The sequence below is a fragment of the Lagopus leucura genome, unplaced genomic scaffold, assembly GCF_019238085.1.
Source record: "Lagopus leucura isolate 7727_CA_CO unplaced genomic scaffold, USGS_WTPT01 Super-Scaffold_100014, whole genome shotgun sequence".
Taxonomy (NCBI): domain Eukaryota; kingdom Metazoa; phylum Chordata; class Aves; order Galliformes; family Phasianidae; genus Lagopus; species Lagopus leucura.
In genome coordinates, this window is record NW_024962268.1 from 15,106,493 (window position 1) to 15,125,912 (window position 19,420).

Below are 19,420 nucleotides of genomic sequence, written 5' to 3' on the forward strand. Positions count from 1 at the left end.
TAGAAACAATAGCACTGTAAGGCAGCACTGCACATTTAGAATTATCTCTTGATTCTTCACTATACTCTCTGAGGTAGATTGATATTAGAGCTGAAACAATAATAAAGGGAAACAACAACAACCCCATAACTCCAACATATTCATGCCTTCTTTGTATTTCCTGTCAGTCAGACAAGTTTGTACAGGAGGCACAGTTGCTGAAATAACAAATTTTAACCAACAATGACAAATATTCAAACAAGGCAAGCTTCAAATTAATGTTCTAAACACACTATAGGCCCATAAAATTATATTAATAGTTAATAGAATATATTAATTACATTAATATATTAATAAAATATTAAAAAGTATTTGGTGAATAATTTGGAATAACAAATACATTTGAAAAAAATGCAGTCGATGTGCAGACTCTCTGCAAGCACAGACAGGCAACACCCGCTAATAAAGACCTGCCATGAATTATTCACCCAAACCTACCAAACACTATTATCTCCAGTTTGCAGATGATGAAAGAGACACAGAGTGCCAAATACTGATCTCAGTTACACTGGTGTGTAAACTGCCTCTGAAGGACTGAGTCCTAACTTACGACAGAGAAAACGAGAGCAAGGGGCTGCAGAAGTTAATACTTCCACTTTCTTTGCTTAATTCTCCATAAAAGAATTTCTCTAGCACTATAGACCAGCAGAAAGTGTGTTCAGGAACCAAATACCAATGCCTTCAGAGCCCAGCACTTCCCAAGGAGCGGCCCCAGCCTATGCTGAACAACGATCATAGAATAGCAGAATCACAGAATTGTTAAGGTTGGAAAAGACCCCCAAGGTCATCTAGTCCTACCAACAATCCACCACCACTACAGCCATTAACCATGTCTGTAAAAACATTCAGATATGTGAGACCATCCTACCTGGCATCGAGCTGCTCCTGACCACACGAAGCCAAGAAAAGAACCCCAGCAATGCAAAGAGAAGTATCTCATGCTGCACAGCTGTCACCACGGTTTTCCACAGCCACCCTGCAGACCTTGCAGCTTGTTGATAGGTATCTGGGGACTCAGAGGTGCTTCTTGACTGCCAGATTCCAAATTTTACACAACCCATCAGAAAGCAAAGAATTGTCCATTTCTGGACTGTAACTATCGTTCATAACCATCACAGAGGAGCCGCAGGACAGACACAAGCAATGTTTATGTCACAGAGATGCAGAAGATGTCACAGCTTCCAAACAGTCATACTGCAGCATTTTATCAGAGCAGATTGTCAACTGATCACAACTGATGCTTTTTTAAAGCAGCACTGCTTTACTATCAGATCATTTTGAGATAAATGCATGCAAGATGTTACAGGACATTGTGTAGTAGGTGCACTAAAAATTACGTTAAAACTGATCTGAACATTTATGGCTGTTTAGTACAGAGGTCCTGCTTAGATAATAAAATACACTTCGGACACTTCCAAGCCAAAGCATAAATGTTTACTGCTTCCCCTTCTCCTGCTCCTTTTACAAGACTATGTGCCACAGCTCTTCCCAGACAGAAGACTTGATCATATAATTCTTAAAGTTGGAAGGACTCTTCAAAGATAATTTAGTCCAACTTCCCTGCAATGAGCAGAGACATCCAACTTCCCTGCAATGAGCAGACACATCCACAAACAGATCAACTTGCTCAGAACATGGTCAAAACTTGAATGCCCATAGTTAGCGAGCTTCCACCACATCTCTGGGCAACCTGTTCCAGTGCCTTTTCTTACCCTCATTGTAAAAAACTTCTTCCTAATATCCAACCAGTCACTTCTCTTTAGGTTTGAAACCACTTCCCCGTGTCCTTTCACCACAGCTCTACTAAAGAGTGTTCCCTTCATTTCTGTAGCTCCCCTTCAGATACTGAAAGACTGCTTTCACATCTGTCCAGAGCCTTCTCTTTTCCAGGCTGAACAGCTCCAGCTCTCACAGCTGGTCCTTGTAGGAGAGGTATTCCATTCCTTAGAACATTTTTGAGGCCCTCCTCTGGATGTGCTGGATGTGCTCCAACAGATCAACTCAGTCCTGTTCTGAGGACTTCACATCTGGATGCAGTACTCCAGGCAAGGTTTCACCAGCACAGAGCAGAGGGACAGGATAATCCTTTCCACCCTTCTTAAAAATGGATGTCATGTTGTCTTTTTTCCAGTCAACAGGGATTTCACCTGATTGCCATGACTTTTCAAATATTACTGAGAATGGCTTCGCAAGTACATCAGCCAGTTACCTCAGAACTCTGGGATGCACCTCATCAGGACCCATAGAGTTGTGGATATTCAGGTTCCTCGGGCAGACTGCCTGTGTTATTCTCAAGTGGAGGTAACCCTCTTGGGCTTTCCCTTTCTGGTTAAGTACCTCTAAAAGCCTTTCTTGTTTATCTTGGCATTCCATGCCAAGTTCAGTTCAAGCTGGGCCCTGGCTTGCCCATCCGTACATAGCCTAACAACTTCCCTATGCTCCTCTTATGGTACGTGCTCCTGCTTCCACCATGTATTTTCTTCTTGCTCTGCAGTTTGACCACCAGGTCCCAGTTCGGCCATGTCAGACTCTTGCCTTTCTTTCCTGACTTGCTATATCTGGGGATTGAGAGCTCTTGTGCCCCGAGTAAAGCTTCCTTAAAAATCTGCTAACTCTGCTCTGCACTCTGACCCATGAGGACAGTTTCCCAGAGTGTTTTGTTGACTAACTCCTTGAAAAGCTGGAAGTTAGTTTCCCTAAAATTTAGCATCCTAATTTTACTCTTTGCCTATTTCAGTATCCCTCAGGAGCATGAACTCCACCACAGTATGATCACTCAGACAGCCTTCACTCCTAATGTCACCGATCACTTCATTTGCATTGGTGAGCAATGTATTGCATCTCCCCTGGTGGGGCCATCTATTACTTGGCTCAAAGAAGTTATCCTCAGTGAATTCCAGGACTCCCTACAGCTCACCATACTACTTTTCCAGCAGATGTCTGTGTAGCTGAAGCCCACCAGGAAGATGAGCACTTGTGACCTGCAAAGCTCCTCTGCAGTAAGATTCTGTCTATGCACAAGATAGCTTTGATAAAGAACAAGGAATCAATTTATATAAAAATAAAACGAAACATACTCTGCGTTAATACAGGTATTCTCCTTTCCAACCAAGGAGGTACAGAAAGTTTGATATTGCCCAAAATGCTTTGATGAAACCAGTGACAGAACAATGTTGAATGGGCAGTGTCACATTTAATTCTCTCCTTACAGCTATTTATTTTCTTGTTTATACACTTCTTTGGTTCTGTACTTGCAAATATATGCAAAAGCTGCCAAAACAGTGAAGAAGTCACAAAACAAGCTGTTCACTTGACCTAAAGAATACATAATCCTCTCTCTCAGCTGGAGTTAATTTAATTTAAGTTTTATTCTTCACAAAAGAAACTAATTAAAAATGGTCAAAAAAGGACATCATTATCCCAACTATAGAGTTAATAATTCTGTTGTTGCTCCTGCTGCCTCAGCCCTCATTTCAGCTCACCCTGCTTTACTGCTAGTAGAAACTCTTCCAGTAAAGTCAATATCCATTCAAAGAGTTGGCAGATTCCTAGGTATGGCATTGTGCTCCTGCTCTCTCTCACCTGTCCTGAGTGAGAACTGGGACTCTGGTAGGCTTCAGATGGTGCTGCCTGCAGGTAAGCAGAAAGATGTGAGAGAATGATGTGCCCAGCACCACTTTCCTCTCCCCTGGAAGATAAATGCCACGCAACAGCCTCTGCCCAGACATCAAATTCCTCTACACCATCACTGTGAGATCACAGTGTGTGAAGTGCCTGCTGGGAATGCTCTCCAATCTGTGCCAAGCAGCAAAATACAGTGTCTTGAGATGCCCCTCCTTATCCTGAGTCTGCCCACAGAGATTTCACTACCACTGTGATTTTAAACAAAATCAGTTTGTGTAGATAATGGGAAGATTTTAAATTACTCACACAATGTTCCAGCCCAATGAGACAGCTCTTATGCAGACATCCTCCAGCTACTGAGGGAAAACTGCTAGTGTGAACACAGACAAGTTCCTCTCAGCTCTGACGTGACCCCCAACTCTTACCAGAGGGATGAACAGTTAGTGAAAAAAAATATATATGGAAAAAACAACCTTCAAAACCAAGGTGTTTGAGGTAAGTTGAATAAACTTTGTTGGATTTTAATGGAAATTTCAAATTTTATTTTCATTCTGAATGAGACTGAAAATTTAGACTGATTGACAACAGCATTTTTTAAAAATATTCATGCATGGAATATCTGGAAAGATCAAGGTTACAATATTTCTGCTTAGCATTTTAGTATATTATATTTGGTTTTCTCTTTCCATTTTAACCATTTATGCTGTTTCAAATCATGCCATTAGTCACAGATCCTCACAACATCAAATAATGTACAAACAATAAAAAAACACAATTCACATGCAGTACTTTGATAACTCACTTTAGAGCAAAAACAGATCATTTCATCTTTAGTAGTTTGATATTCTGAAAATTATAATCTTCAGAGGTCAACAAAATGAGCTGAAATTTTCATTGTTTTATTTTTAAATCTCTGTGGGTAAGTACTAAGAGCTACTAACTGAAGGATTCTATTTTCTCTGTTGATGTGTCTCCTTTTTGTGTCCCATGAAATGAGAAATTTGCCATTGAAATGCTATCTGTCTTTAACATCATGAAATAAGGGAACAGGAATAAAAAATCATGCAAAACAATTCCAATGAATTCTGCAATAAAGTTCTTAGAACAAATCATCTCTAAAAAGAAAAATAACTTTAGACTTCTTTTGAGCCAAACATTATTTAATTTACTTCATTAATTTGTCAAAAAAAAAAAAAGGAATTTTATTAAAATGATATTTTATCACACTAAAGTTTTTGAGAAAAAAAATTACATCCATTCCTAGTGTCAAAATAAACTCTCTCGCTGAAATAATGGTGAAATTCCCATGTGTAAAACAATAAGCATCCAAAGGGCCTTTTTTCATTAATCTCCTTTTTATAGATTGGACTGGATTATGTAAATACTACAGCAGCATGAAGACAGCATGATGAACCAAAGAACATCAGGAAATCATAAATGAAAAAAACATGCCATCTTTCTATCTCTTTGAAGCATTTTTTGTTTCCCACCACTGGGTACAAAAGAAAACAAGAACCTCCCAACCACAATAATTACAGAAGATGACGACTGAAACAGGGAATTCTCAGGCAGTCTTTCTTGATCCTGCTTGTGGTACACTTAGTAGCAGCACCAATATAGAAAACTTAAAAAAACTGAGAAATTTTGGTAGTCAGTGCTCTGCACAAGTCACCTACTGAAGAGAAGCACAGGAGATGGATGCTGCATGGGGCATAGGTCAGAGCAGAGTGCTGCTGGTTCCTCTCCCAGCCATAACCCTGGCACATCCCAGATTGCAACATGGTGCATTTCCTTACCCTGCTGCTGATCCACTGGGTCCCAACAAGAGCAGATTCACTGGGTCACCTGCACATCAGCACAACCAGCACCACTGCCAAGACTGTGCCACTACTGCCCTACAGAAGCAGCGTGGTGGTTCATGTGTTGCAGTGATTAACACATTTTTGATCCATCCTTTCAAAATACTTAACAAGCCAATAGGAAACAGCAGCACCACCATAATGGCAGGCTTTGACCCATCTGACATTTTTCTGCTGCAGCCAGTATCATCTGCTATCTGTCCCAAGTACATTTAAGGTAATGGCCACTGGAGTATTTATAGCCCTAGGAAAAACAATGAAGGAAACAAAGCTAGAAACTTAAGCTATAACACAGTGCAGGGAATCCCACTAAAAACAAGCAGGCACAAGGTCACTGACAGCTTCATCATGACTTTTCCTGTGGTGGCACTGCAGGAAGGGGAAGGCTGAAATGTGGAAGCCCCACTGCTTGCATTCCTCCAGCTGGGTTCTGCTGCCAGTGGCTCTGCATGGTACAGTCACTTCCAAATGGGAGAAGGAGAAGCAGCAGCTGACTTTTTAAAGAATTGTTTAAGAACTAGAAAAAGAAAATATCTACCCAACGGATAGTTGTGCACCAGAACTGCACTGGGGGAATTCCTTCCTTCCTATTAGAAGTAGGATGAGCACTATCTCTGAGCAAAGGTTTAGCTTCTGTCCTGCCTTCATGAAAAGCTACAGACAGGGAAATCTTCAGATGTGCTGCCTGAATGGGACAAACCAAAGGAAACTCCACAGACAAGAAAAATTGTCATCAAGAGGTGTTGCCATATCTACCACAGAGACAAAGCAGCAGCTGGCTGCCTCCTTCTGCCCTACCATCTATCTAGGGCAGCTCTTTTCCCTTCTGTGCTGTCTCAGATGTCACCTATAAGAATTCAAGCTACTTGCTTAGCAAAAAAATAATGGCTATTCTCTGTTCTCTTGTTGGCAAAGTATCTGAGGAATGAAGGAACATAAACATAGGATGAGCTCCAGAGACAAAACTGGAAAAGTGGCAGGATGGCACGGACAGGACCTGGGTGGAGAAAGCAGGTGGGAAATGGCCCGTTTCCAAGATGTTCTGCTTCAAGACATAAAAAGTACAAGTTATAGGCACTGGAAACCTCTCCATAGGTGGCTACTACTGACTAAACACACAGAAAATTTAGTAATTTGGTTAGGATCATAGAATCATGGAATTATAGAATCGTGAGGGTTGGAAAAAATCTCCAAGATCATCTATTCCTACTGTCCACCTTCCACCGATATTGCCCACTAACTCACTTCCCCAAGTACCACACTCGATGTTTCATGAACACCTCCAGGGATGGTGACTCCACCACCTGGGCAGCCTGTTCCAGAGCAATAAAACTACTTCATACTAAAGTTAAAGAATGCATTATGTACCTAAATTGACCAGACTGCCTCTCCTACAGTTATTCTTTGATTTTATATTATAATGAAAGTTTCCCACAGTATACACCATGATGAAATCACCCAAATTGACAATATTCAATCTGATTATACATAATACTGAAGACATTTTTTTCCTGTTTATGAACAGTTCTGCACTGAGACACATGGTCCTCCAAACACTATTGAAAGCAGAAATCAGAGAACATGAATAAAGCTGATCACACAGCTTAAAGCCCTTAGCTGACTCTTAGGTATTCCCAGTGAAAATAAACTGTACTAAGGCGGGTAATACCATTCTGAAACGAAATGATGTGAGGATAAAGTCAACCTTCTACATTTTCTGAGTAGCTATAACATGGATAAAATGTATAGAACAATTGCATAACAAAGACTATATTAATTATAAAAAACGCAGCTATGTTATATATAGTCTATGAAAATGCTTTTCACATTTCATATAGTCTACGAAAATTTGCTTTTCTCATCAATGAGTAACACTTAAAGGAATATTTTTCAGGAGTTTGCTATCCAAAACTTACTATTTCCAATTACCATTTACATGGTAAAATGTTCATGCAACTTGAAAAATGTTCTCATTGATGCGTCTTAATCTCTTTATCTAGGACAAATTTCTCTTTCCAATTTCTTTTGAAACCAACTACAAAGCCAAACTCTTGAATAAATAGTTCACTTGCTACCAGAAACAAAATTCAAGGAGAGCTTATGGAAAAATGGAAATATGTCAGATAGAAAAACCTAAATCTCATAGATGCATAGTGTACACACATACACAAAAATTAAATTATAAAGAAGACAAAGTTGATCATGCGACAAACAGCAAATGTGCAGGATGGGGACAGGGCACGTCCACCAGCTAGCTGGCCACCATATATACTGCTGCATGAGGTTGTAGGACTTTGCATTTCCCTTCAATGAACTCCATGAGCATTCTGTCAGAGCATACTTCCAGCCTGTTTACGTCTGTTCTGTATGGCAGCCACAACCCTCTGATTTATCAGACAACTCCTCCAAGTTTTGTGTCTTCAGCAAATTTGTGGGGGTTGCACTCTGTCCCACCATCTAGGGCATTAATGTGAATGTTAAACAGTTGGACTTGCCAATAAGAACTGAGATGAATAAAGCACTGAGTGGCTCAGCCTTTGCATGCTCTTTGTCTCTGGGTGTCCTTCCATCCACTTTTTTCCTACTCTTATTTTCTGCTGGAGCAACTGCAAGAACCCTTCCTGTTGCCCTTCAAAACCTCACCAGATTCAATTCAAGTGGGCTTTGGTTTTTCTAACCACAATGTTACATGCTCAGACATTGTATTCTTTCTGGGATGCCTGCCTCTGCTTCCTCCTTTTGTATGTATGTATGAACTTCATCAGGAGTTCCCTGTGTACGCATGCAAGAATCTTGGTGCTTTTGACAGACTTTCTGCGTGACAAGATGGATCATTCTTCAGTTCGAAAACCAACCGTTTCCCCTGGACCTATGTCCCCTCTAGGGCTGTATCACGTGGAATCATTCTGAGCTGAAAGCTCGCTCTCCCAAAATGTAGCATCCATTCCCACCCTATTCTCTGGTTTTAGGATCCCATGTTTACTTAAATGCCAGCCTAACCCTTGTTAACTCACTTGGCTCTGGGACACACCTTTCTGTCCCTGACATTTCTAGTTTAAAGCTCTATGAATGAGGACAGTGGAATGGCTGACAGTGATATTTTGCCTTACATAGGTGGATCCCATGTAATCCTAGTAATCCTCAAACCCCAAAGAAGGTCTGACTATAAAAGGAAAATCTGTGATATTGACCCCAGCTATGCAAAAACATATTAGTACACTGAATCCTCCTCAAAACCATCTCTCTTATCAGCAGAACCACCAAAGGCCAGCTTGGGCCTCACACTGTAGCCAGGTAGTCATACTTGGTATGTCCAAGGTCTCCCTACGCATTCTCACTGCAAAAGCAGCAAGCCGTAATAGTCCAAGCCTGCTCTCTTCACAAAGTCCTCTATCTGAGTTCCCAACAAAGAGCAGAGGCCCCTAGATAGGGGCTTCAACTCATGTTGGAAGTTGAGGCTTCTGTGTCCCGTATCAGGGAGTCACCCACACCGCCACTCACTGCTTTCCTCAGTGCTGGTGCATGTCTTGCTGCAGATGGCTCAAGGTGCAGCACGGACTTAAGAAATCAGCTCAATTGCAAATGTCATTTTATTGCAGACTACTGGAGGCCGGGTCAGGGAGAAAATCTGGCATCTTCTCAAGAAGCAGCCATTTCTTCTCCAGATCAGTTTCTCCATAAGAATCAGGACAATTTCACTATCTTCTGCAAACATCAAGTCTTTCCATAAACTATTAACATCAGTAAAAAACAAAAACAACAACAAAACATAAAGGAAATTACTTGCATGCTATAAGTGACAGAAACAGAAATGTATTTTTAAACCTGAATCTGCACTAATACAGCAGAGGATACAGCTGTACATCAACTGTATATTAGAAGAGCTAGTATACAAGAACTGGGATGTGAAAGCAGCAAGGTTGACTGTCAAGAGACAACCTTTGCTGCACTAAAACTGAGACACTGAGACATGGAAATTTATCCCAGTGTAAGGAGACAGACCAACTCCATATGGGAACAGTAAATGACTGTGGGATAATTATAGCTGCATGCATCAGTACAGGTCAGAGGAGAACCTGCTGGAGAGAACCTTTGTGGAGAAGGACCTGGGTGTTCTGGTGGACAACAGGTTGGCAATGGGCCAGCAGTGTGCCCTTGTGGTGAAGAAGGTGGATGGTATCCTGGGGACATAAAAAGGGTGTGGCCAGCAGGTCAAGGGTGGTTATCTTCCCTTTCTGCTCTGCCCTGGTGAGGCCACATCTGGAGTACTGTGTCCAGTTCTGGGCTCCCCAGTACAAGTTCAATCACTTGCAGGTTTATATATTTTGTTCATATTTTTTTTTCTTAAAATGATCTTGTTGAAATTTCTCATGAATGTAAGAATTTAACTTATATGAGATTCTCTATAGTCTTTGCCCTTATGACTTCTTCAAAAGATTCTTGAGCTCAGCCACTCAAAACTTATGGTTAAAACCTTACACTCATAACAGTTCTTCAGACATGTTAGAAGAATTGGAATAATTTCTGTATTTGAAAGTAGCATGTCAACATCTGCAACATATTCATTTTGAACTGTACTGTAAGTTCCAAATGTGCACAGACATTGATATTTGAACCATCATTTTTGTAGGTGTCAATAATTTTAATGATTTTTAAAATCAAGAGAAGTGTGATGGACAATTTAGCTTGGGATCCTTCCATCTTGGAGATGTCTCTCTGTCAGCTATACCAGCCTGATTATCATCTGCACACACTGGAAAACTCAGAACCGCTCAGTGTCCCATTTTAGAACTGTTGTTTGTAATATGATTTTTACCAGCACTACTTAAAAAGAGTGTATTAACAACAAGGTAAGTTGAAAGTTAGCCTGGAAATACTTGATATGTGGATCACATGAAGCCAGAACTCAGTAACAACTTGACATGGTTCTTCTCTTCTAGGTCTAAATGTTTTTTGGGATAACTTTTTGCAATGCTTGAATGAAAGATCTTTTTGAGGAAACAAAAGCCCATATCTTTTGACTATGCAATTCAATGTCCATCAAGACACTAACAGAAGAAATGGCTTCTACCACAGCCTAATAACTGTATTCTTCCTGTTGGATAAAATGTTCCCTGGGACAATACTGCACATATTTCTCTTTAATTTGAAGCCAAAATCTTCAAGAACGCTCCTCATGGGCAGCCCTTGCTCCTACATCTGATTACAGAGCATTCAGTAGAAGAGCTGGTGTGAACCTGACTACACACTTCTCACCTGCAGGGTTTTATGGATCACTGCATCATTAGCTGGTTTGAGTTAGGTAACTGGTGTGAGGTAGCTTTCCCCCTAAGCCTCCAATCTTCAGAGGCTTATGCTCTTCTGAAGTAGTTACTCTCAAAGATGAATTCTGCTGTGCTTGTTCTCAGCTCAGAAGCTCTGAAAAGTCTGAAAAAATAACTTTCATCTTCTTTTCTTGTGTCCTGGATGTTCACAGCTATAAGTTATGAAGGCTTTGTTTTATACGAAAGAATTAATTTGGGTTTTACATGCAAGTATTGTTGAAAATTAAAAATAAAAAGAAATCAACCCTTCCATGTTCTTAGCCATAAGTATTTCCTTTCAGTTGAAATTAATTGTGAAGAATAGGTTTTTGTTTTTGTTTGTTTGTTTGCTTTCTCCCAAATAAGTCATTTGTTTGCATAGAACAAAATAAATAAAATAGGAAATTTGATTCAGGATCACAGTCAGCTTAGTCTCCTGCATGCCTGTTGTTTAGAAAGTCTTTTATTACATGATCACAGATCATTGCTGCACATTCACTACAAATACGCGCTGAAACTGTACATTTATTAGTGCATGAAATAAACAAATTATTAACCAGATCAATCTGGTCTGACTCAAGTCAAACAGATGTAAGGTTGAGCACTGAGATGTTCAATCTGAGAAATGAGAAACTCCCAGGTGTACTCTCAGCTAACTGATTAGTTTGTGGAGCACTGAAGAGATCTCATACACTGGAATCTTCTGTATTAAAACAGGATGTTCTTCTGATCCTCAGAATCTCTGAGATGACGAGTATTCAGAAGTCTTGCCATTACATTTAACCTTAACAATCCTCCAGAAAAAAAGAGCTTTTTTCTGCAAGGCACTCTAGAAGACAAGGAGTCACTAACATACATATAAGGTAACACACAATAAGGTAACACCTATCAGCCTTGACTAAAAAGGGGGTTCAGCTATGCTCCTAGTCCTCTTACAATCTTATGTGGCATGACTGGAGAAGAATAAAAGTGCAAAACCTCTCCATTTTTTAAAATGGGAAGCCTGCTGAGAATGACTGGCAAACCCTCAAAGCAAATCTCTGACAGCCTCAGGACAGGATGATTTCCCAAGGCTCGTCCTAATGCCTTAACTCCAACATCACTACTCTTCTACAAAGAATCACTGGGAAAACCAACCTCTTATGCAGCTATAATTTCACCCATTGTTAGCACTCTGTTGTCTAATTTTGCCTTTCTCAACACTGGTGGAAGGTGGTACAGTAGTTTTGGAAGCACTCATTCACTGAAAAGTTTCCTTTTACAGATGAAGACAGCGATTTCAGGATGGACAGAACAGAAAACATGTGATGAATAAAATCATGGAATCATAGAATTGTTTGAGTTGGAAAAGACACTTAAAGGTATCCTAGTCCTACTCCCCTGAAATGAACAGGGACACCTACAGCTAGATCAGGGTGCTCAGAGCCCTATACACCTGACATTCAGTTTCAGGGACCCGGCATCCACCACCTCTTTGGGCAACCAATTCCAGTGCTTCATTACTCTTACTGCAAAAACTTTTTACTTACATATTATTTAAATCTCCCGTCTTTTAGTTTGGAACCACTTCCCATTGTCCTGTCACAACACATTCTGCCAAACAGTCTGTCTTTTTCCTTCTTCCTGCCTGCCCTTTAGATACTGAAAGGCTACTCTCACGTCTTCCTAGAGCTGTCTTTTCTCCAGGCTGAACAGCCCATTTCCTCAGGCTGTCCTCATAGGAGAGGTGTTCCATCCCTTGGATCATTTTTGTGGCCCTCCTCTGGACACACTCCAACAGGTCCATGTCTCCTGTACTGAGGACTCCACAACGTACTTCAAAATGAGCTACTAATAGTGAGATATCAAGAAACATCTGAAGTGAAATAATTCTGTGCATTCCCTGCTAAAATTATATTTTCTTCTCCAGAGGGTATTAAGGAAATCTAGTAGCTCCCAAAGAAACACATGCACGAGGTGTCAGCGATACTGATCAAAGGCAGGAGCAATTACCAGAATATGAGCCCTAGCACTACAACACAAATCCAATCCAAAAATGCCCTACGGTGTTGTGACATAAGTTGCACCCAAACACAGTAAACAACCAACAAATCCATGCATAATTACTCCTTCTTTAAATTTATTGATGTTCAAGACACTGAACAGAATATTCTGATACCACATGCTTTGACCTATGTCAGAAACAATAAAAGAGTGATATTAATCTCCCGCCAGATATATTGTTCACAACTTCTTCACTAGTTTCAGCTCACACATATGAACCACCTCTGCCAGCAACGCAGCCCTGGCAACAGGCATCAACTTACTTTACCCTTATTTCTCTTCTTGGATAGGTTTTCTATTCAGCACCAGTTCAACCTTATCCTTTACAGGCAAGATTTCTTAAGACAGTGACTTAAAATTCATTCTAATGTTGCTCCAAAATTTGTAATAATTAAATCAACAAAACAGAAACTTTTCCCAAAGGTAGCTGCATTTTCCACATATGTAGACTGGATTGTCAAGGTACCTTGACCTATTTTGATATCTAAACAGGTCTAGATTTTCAAAAGTGTTCCACATCCAGCAGCTTTTATTATAGCCAGATTGTCTAAATAATTCTACTACTGCAGGTCAAGTCCTTTGGAAAAAAAAGTCATTTACTGTAGTGCTGACCTGTGAGCTAGGCTCTTTTGAAAATCTGACCCTGATATGAAATATCACAATCTTGTACAGTCTCCTTCAGACTTTAACACACCTGCATTCTCTGCATTCGCAGAGCTAGTCAGTGACATCTACCATTATGGGAAATTGACACAAGATAGGAAATTTTTAGCCCAGTTCTTTGTTTACACTCATCAAAAAATGTAATAATAATAATAATAATAATAATAAATCCCAAAGCATCAGAAAATAATATCTGATTTTCTCCATGCAGTCCAACTCAAGTTAAATATTTTACGGGGCTTTTGAATTTTACCCCGTGATACCAACAAAATAAAGTCACGGCATAGTGCAACAAGTTCATGCCATGAATATCCACGGGAAATCAGCTACCATTTTTTTCCTGCTATAATTCCCTAAAATCATACAACTACTAAAATCCAATGATATGTTTATATCAATAGCAGTGTTACACACTGCAGACCAGCTTTACCCTTTCCAGTCCAAGTTGACTGATTCTTGAAGCAGAAGTAGCAAGAAGCTGTTGCAGAAGGCAAAATCAAAAGAAAACAAACAAGCAAACAAACAAAAAACCCGAAAAACCAAAAAAAAGAAAACAGCACAAGTGCCAGCTTCAGGGAGAACAAGATTTAGAGAATCCCCACCTAATCTGCTCCCAACTACGCTATTCATCACACGATGTCTAAGGATTTGTTTTAAGCCCTTCCCAAAGTGTCTGGCATCCCATTTCCTTGTCTGCAGTGAATGAATCTTGTAACTGTAAATAAACGCTCAAATGAGTTTAACAGTCACCAGGATGTTATGAATTTGAGCACAACAGCTTTTTTCCTGAAGTTTAACAAACTGCATTTGTGGCAATGTTGCTATGTATTTTAACTTCACTAATACATTTCTGACTACTGCTTTCTGAAAGATTGGCCTTTGTAAGGTGAGTCCTGAATGAAAAATGTGGAAAAACAGAAGTGTATTTGACTATCTCTTCTGACACAAGAGAACTGCTGGCCAGCTCATTATTGAAGATGAACCAGTTTTATTGCATCTCTCAGTGAGACTTTTGGCTTCCACCCCAGATACTGCTCCTGTACAAGACCCACTTCCACCACGATTAAAAAGGCACAGTGAAAGCTGAATAAGAAACACACCAAACTTAAAGAACTTTCTATCTTATCTCTTCTTCATCCACTGCTGTGGGATGTGCAAATAAATCACAGCTCCGTCTTGCACTTAGCCATCCAGCATATGATCAGCAGCAGGAACAAGACAGAGATGTGAGAAACCTTGATACCTTGATACACATGTGCTCAGTGCATCAATAATAATGCAACCCAGCTGCAGGGCTCAAGGAATCCTATACATCCAACAGCCTGTGGGAGGATGCAGATGGAGTACTGCTGCACTCTGGAAGACTTTCCTCTTCAAATCTTGCTACAAGAGGATTTTCAGATGTTTACACATTTACAGTTTACATTCTGAAAAAAAACTGTTTCCAGATAAAACTGGTTACTTCTTACATGGAAAAAGAAATAGAAAAAAAATGATTGAATCAATCTGTACACATTAAGTAACATATATACACGGAGCTAACAAAAGTAAGATACACACAATGTCAGTGTGTTAAATTAATCTCCTCCACAAAACCATAAGTAATTTGTTTCCAAGCTCTAAAATAGTTTAATGCATAGGACTACGTTTCCACTAGTACTATTCAACTGTGCAAGTTGGGCTAGTATGTTAGCATAAAAACAGTTTTTAAATTATTTAAAAGTCTTTAAATATAGTTTACACTTTTCCATGCCCAGCTTCACAAGCCCAGTACTTTAATACAAGCTGCTAATCATCTCATTGACAGCTACCTTCCACCTAATTTTCTTAAGTAGTTAATTGTGGCTATTATGACAACCAAGGATCATGGGACTAGATCCCTAAGAGACAAGGTCAGACCAGTAAAATTAGCCATCTGTCCAGTAAGCGCTTTAAGATCAGGCTGTATTTAAGTATTAAGTTTCCAGCTGCACTGGCATATTGTTGTGTTTGTTGTTTTTATTCCACAAGAGCAAAAGAATGCACAGCACTGATTCTGAAAAGAAAGACAGAAAGACAGAAAGACAGAAAGACAGAAAGACAGAAAGACAGAAAGACAGAAAGAAAGAAAGAAAGAAAGAAAGAAAGAAAAAACACCAACACAGAATGCAAAACGGGTCTGATTCTGTGATTTTGTCAGCTGAGGCAAAATTCACTAAACTTATTAAATTTCCCGCTGATCTTATCCTGGTAAAATCAGTGATAAGATCAGCACTGACCCCAAAGACTGCACTATAGTCTCCAACTTTGAGACCTTTTGGAGCATCAGCATTTCCCCTAAGCAACACCATTTCTGAGTATCAGAATGCCTGACTTCACCACTCTCCATGTCCCATCTCAATGTTTACATCTCGCTTCGCTGTTTCACAGGCTGCAGACTGCAGGGGCTAAAAACGCCGCTCAGAGCCCAGGCTCCGAGCTTTCGAACGCTAACGACTACTTTGATTAAAGTGCAAAACCCTTTTGACACCAGCGGCAACTCCCTGGTTGGGTCGCAGTTAGCGCTCGGCCAGAGAGGCAGCATCGTGAAGAACCCAATGACGCACTCAGTACACAATAAAGTACAGCTTTCTGATAAAATTACTGCTTCCTCAGCTATTTTCTCTCGCATACTCTAGTCTTTGTCACACACACACTTTATCTACCACAGTCCCTGCCACAGCCAGAGGACAGCCCTGCAGCCAGAAGGACAGCACTGGGCAACCGCCTCCCACCTCTGCAAGCAGGTTGAGGGCTCCGGCTAACACAAGCAGCGTTTAGCTCATGGCTTCAGCCGGGTCTCGGTCAGTAAACTGAGTTATCGTACGGAAAATAAGAGAGAAGGGGTCGCTGATCCCGCCACTTCCCCGATGGGGAGGGCAGGTCGGGGAGCAGGACGAGGCTCGGGGCAGCACTCCGGCTTCTTTCAGTGCTCGGAGTCGCCCGACTGGACGCTCCCGCCCGGCCCAAGGGAAGGGTGCTCCAAGGAACGCCAGTTGTAAAGGGACCCGAAACTTCGCGGAGCGCTCAAGCCGAAGCTCTCGGAGCTCTCGGAGCAGTCTGTCTCCCTCCGCGAGCACCCGCCGCATCCCCGGCGGGAATCCCTACCTTGCCGCCGGGGGATGCTCCTCCGCGGCGCGGCCGTGCAGCCGATGCACGAAGCCAGCAGCAGCAGCAGCGAGGCAAGGCGACAGCGGCCCGGCACCTCCATGTGCTCCACGTTCCCCCGCCGCCCAGGCCGGGGGCCGAGGCCGGCGTCCCCTCTGCGCGGCAGCCGGACGGGGAGCAGGGCCAGGAGGGCGCGGCGCGCAGCGGAGCGGCTTTTACCCTCTCGGGGAGCAGGGTCGGGAAGGGAAGCGGGGGAGGAGGAGGCCGGGGCCGGCCCTTTGATAGGATTACAGCCGCCCCCGGGGTGGGCGGCGGCGCGAGGCTCGGCTCGCACCTCCCCGCGGGACGACGTCGGTCCGTGGCCCGGAGAGCTCCGAGCTCCCGAGCCCCGCGACGCCGCGGTGCCGTCCCTCGCCCGGCGCCCCGCGGGGCCACGCGGAACCCCGCCCCTGAGCCTGGGATGTCCTCGGCCCTCTGCTCTCCTCCGAGACCCCGGTTTGGCTGTTCGTCGCTCCGGAGGTCCGTTGACGCTTAGGGTTCCTGCCCGGATTCCCTGCGAGGGATGGGGTTGGAGGGGTAGCCGAGTACTGGAGCAAGATAAGCAGAGGATTCGATGAGGAAGTTGTTGTTGAGGTAAGAAGATAAATTAAGTTTAATCACCCCAGATGGAGGCTGAGACCTATCCCAGCCACTCAGACTAATATAGACACTCGATGGAGATTAGAGGGATGAAGTGAGGAAGGCAAGGGGAAGTCATGGAGTTTGAAGATCCAGGGGGAAAAGACAGGAGAAACTGAGCAGGAAACAGTCAGACACCCTTTTTGGAGCAATACTGTTCATGGGACAAAAACCCAAATCCATTTATTCCAGTAAATCTTTTTTGGACACTTGACAAATAGAGGAAGTTGCAAGAAACTTTGCCTTAGGCAGATGTAGGATTACCTGCACTCTGCTTTAGGTCTCATCCTAATCCTCGTTAGTTTAAACCCTGAAACATCAGAGTTGTTACGTCTGTAGGGTTTGTGTAGGCTTTGTTTTTGAAATGAACTTGAGTTATTTGTTTTGCTCTTCACTTTGATAACTTTGACTGGTTTGGGTGTCCATATAAATTATGCATATTCATTCAGTCTCTTTCTGAACGTTATTCAATTTCTAACACTAATACTTTGTTTAGTGAGTTCCAGTCTCTAATTTTATGACATAGGGTGGGAGGAGGGAGAGGAAAAATGTAAGAGATTGGAAGAAAAGTTCTGCAGGAATAATGCTGAGACAGGAGAAGAAGGAAAGCTGTAACCTTTCAAGATATGAGGACAGACAAGGAAACAGCGATGAAGCCCTTTTGGACAGAACATCAGAGAAAGGGAGTTGGTGCACACGTCCTTTAAAAACTCAATGAGAGCTTCAAGAAGTTGTTTGAGGGGGGAAATCAAAGTTGTCACTAGAGGTGGTGGAGAGGACATCTCCTGCCTACTCCAGGGATGAGGTAAGGAGACAGAAGGCTGGTCCCCATGGAGAGCACAGTATGTGAATTTTGGAAAGATCCCCATAGGGAGAGCATGTCCAAGGCTGTAAGAGACTGAAGATGAAGAATAGCTCTGCTTGCGTATTTGAGATGCCACATGCTCTTATCATCCAGCCTTCCTATGCAGAGCTGGAGGAATCACAGCATGTATAAAAGTGCAGGACCCAATGGCAGAAATTCCCTTTTGGTTTGCACTTCACATGATAGAAAATGAACTCTGTCTTTCTCTATTTCTGTGAACCTTACTGTGGACACATCAAGTCTTAGGACAACAAAATTTTTAGCAGTGATCTACACGGTTATCCATTCATAACATAAATAAAAATAAATAAAGAAAAACCCTACAATTATTTTCAACATCTGATTTAACAGTAAATCCCTGAGAAAGCAATTTTATGCTAAGAAAAGATAAAACAGGATGTCAATCCAAAGGCTCTTTAGTTCAAGTATGGAATTCTTTCTCTGTGGGCAGTTAAGTGAGGTTAGCAGGCTTTTCCATTGTGATTCATGGGGAAAAAAACATGTCTTTGTTCTAGGCCTTGTCTTCATTTGAAAGATATTTGCAATAAAAGGAGTGTATGAATTTATAGCATTTTCCAGGGAAGTTCCATATGTGGAAATATGTGGTCCAGAATAAGATTAAAAGAAAATCATTGAAGTCTTCTGGACTAAAAATAAAGAAAAGGGAGCATTTATGAAGGTATATAAGATTTTACTCCTTTATAGATGTTTCCATGATGATACTGTAACTCAGTTAAGGAACTTAAGAATAATGTATGTGCATATTTTCATAATTGTGAAACATGGATTTTTCTCTCTTCAAATGAAGTCTCAAAAATTTTGTTATTTTTTTTCTTCATGATCTACAGTTTTTGAAAAGCCAAATTCTGAAAATGCAGCATTGTGTCTAATCAACCATAATATATTGTTGATTTTCGTTAAGTGTTTTTCATGGATTTCACAGAATCATAGAATCACAGACTGGTTTAGCTTAACTTAAAGATCGCCTGGTTCCAACCCATCTGATCAGGAGGGTTTGCCACCCACCATATCAGGCTGCCCAGGATGCCATTCTACACGGCCTTAAAGGTCTCCAGAGGTGGGGCATCCACAATTTCTTTGGGCAATATGTTCCAGTGCATCTTCATCCTCTGAGGAGTAAGTTTCTTCCTAACATCCACCCTAAATTTCCCTTCTTTTAGTTTAAAGCCATTCCCCCTTATCACTATCAGATCATACAA

General features: G+C 41.5%; 1 protein-coding gene across 4 annotated transcripts in view; it reads right to left on the reverse strand.

The window, feature by feature from the left end:
- The window catches only part of EGFLAM (EGF like, fibronectin type III and laminin G domains), a 76,588-nt gene extending 59,807 nt beyond the window's left edge, over positions 1-16,781 (reverse strand). For all 4 annotated transcript variants that reach the window (XM_042875390.1, XM_042875391.1, XM_042875389.1 and 1 more), the window contains exon 1: positions 16,658-16,781. In XM_042875390.1, the coding sequence (XP_042731324.1) occupies positions 16,658-16,760 (103 nt within the window). In that variant the 5' untranslated portion in view covers positions 16,761-16,781. The remainder of the gene's footprint in view (positions 1-16,657) is intronic.
- Positions 16,782-19,420: the final 2,639 nt, after the last annotated feature.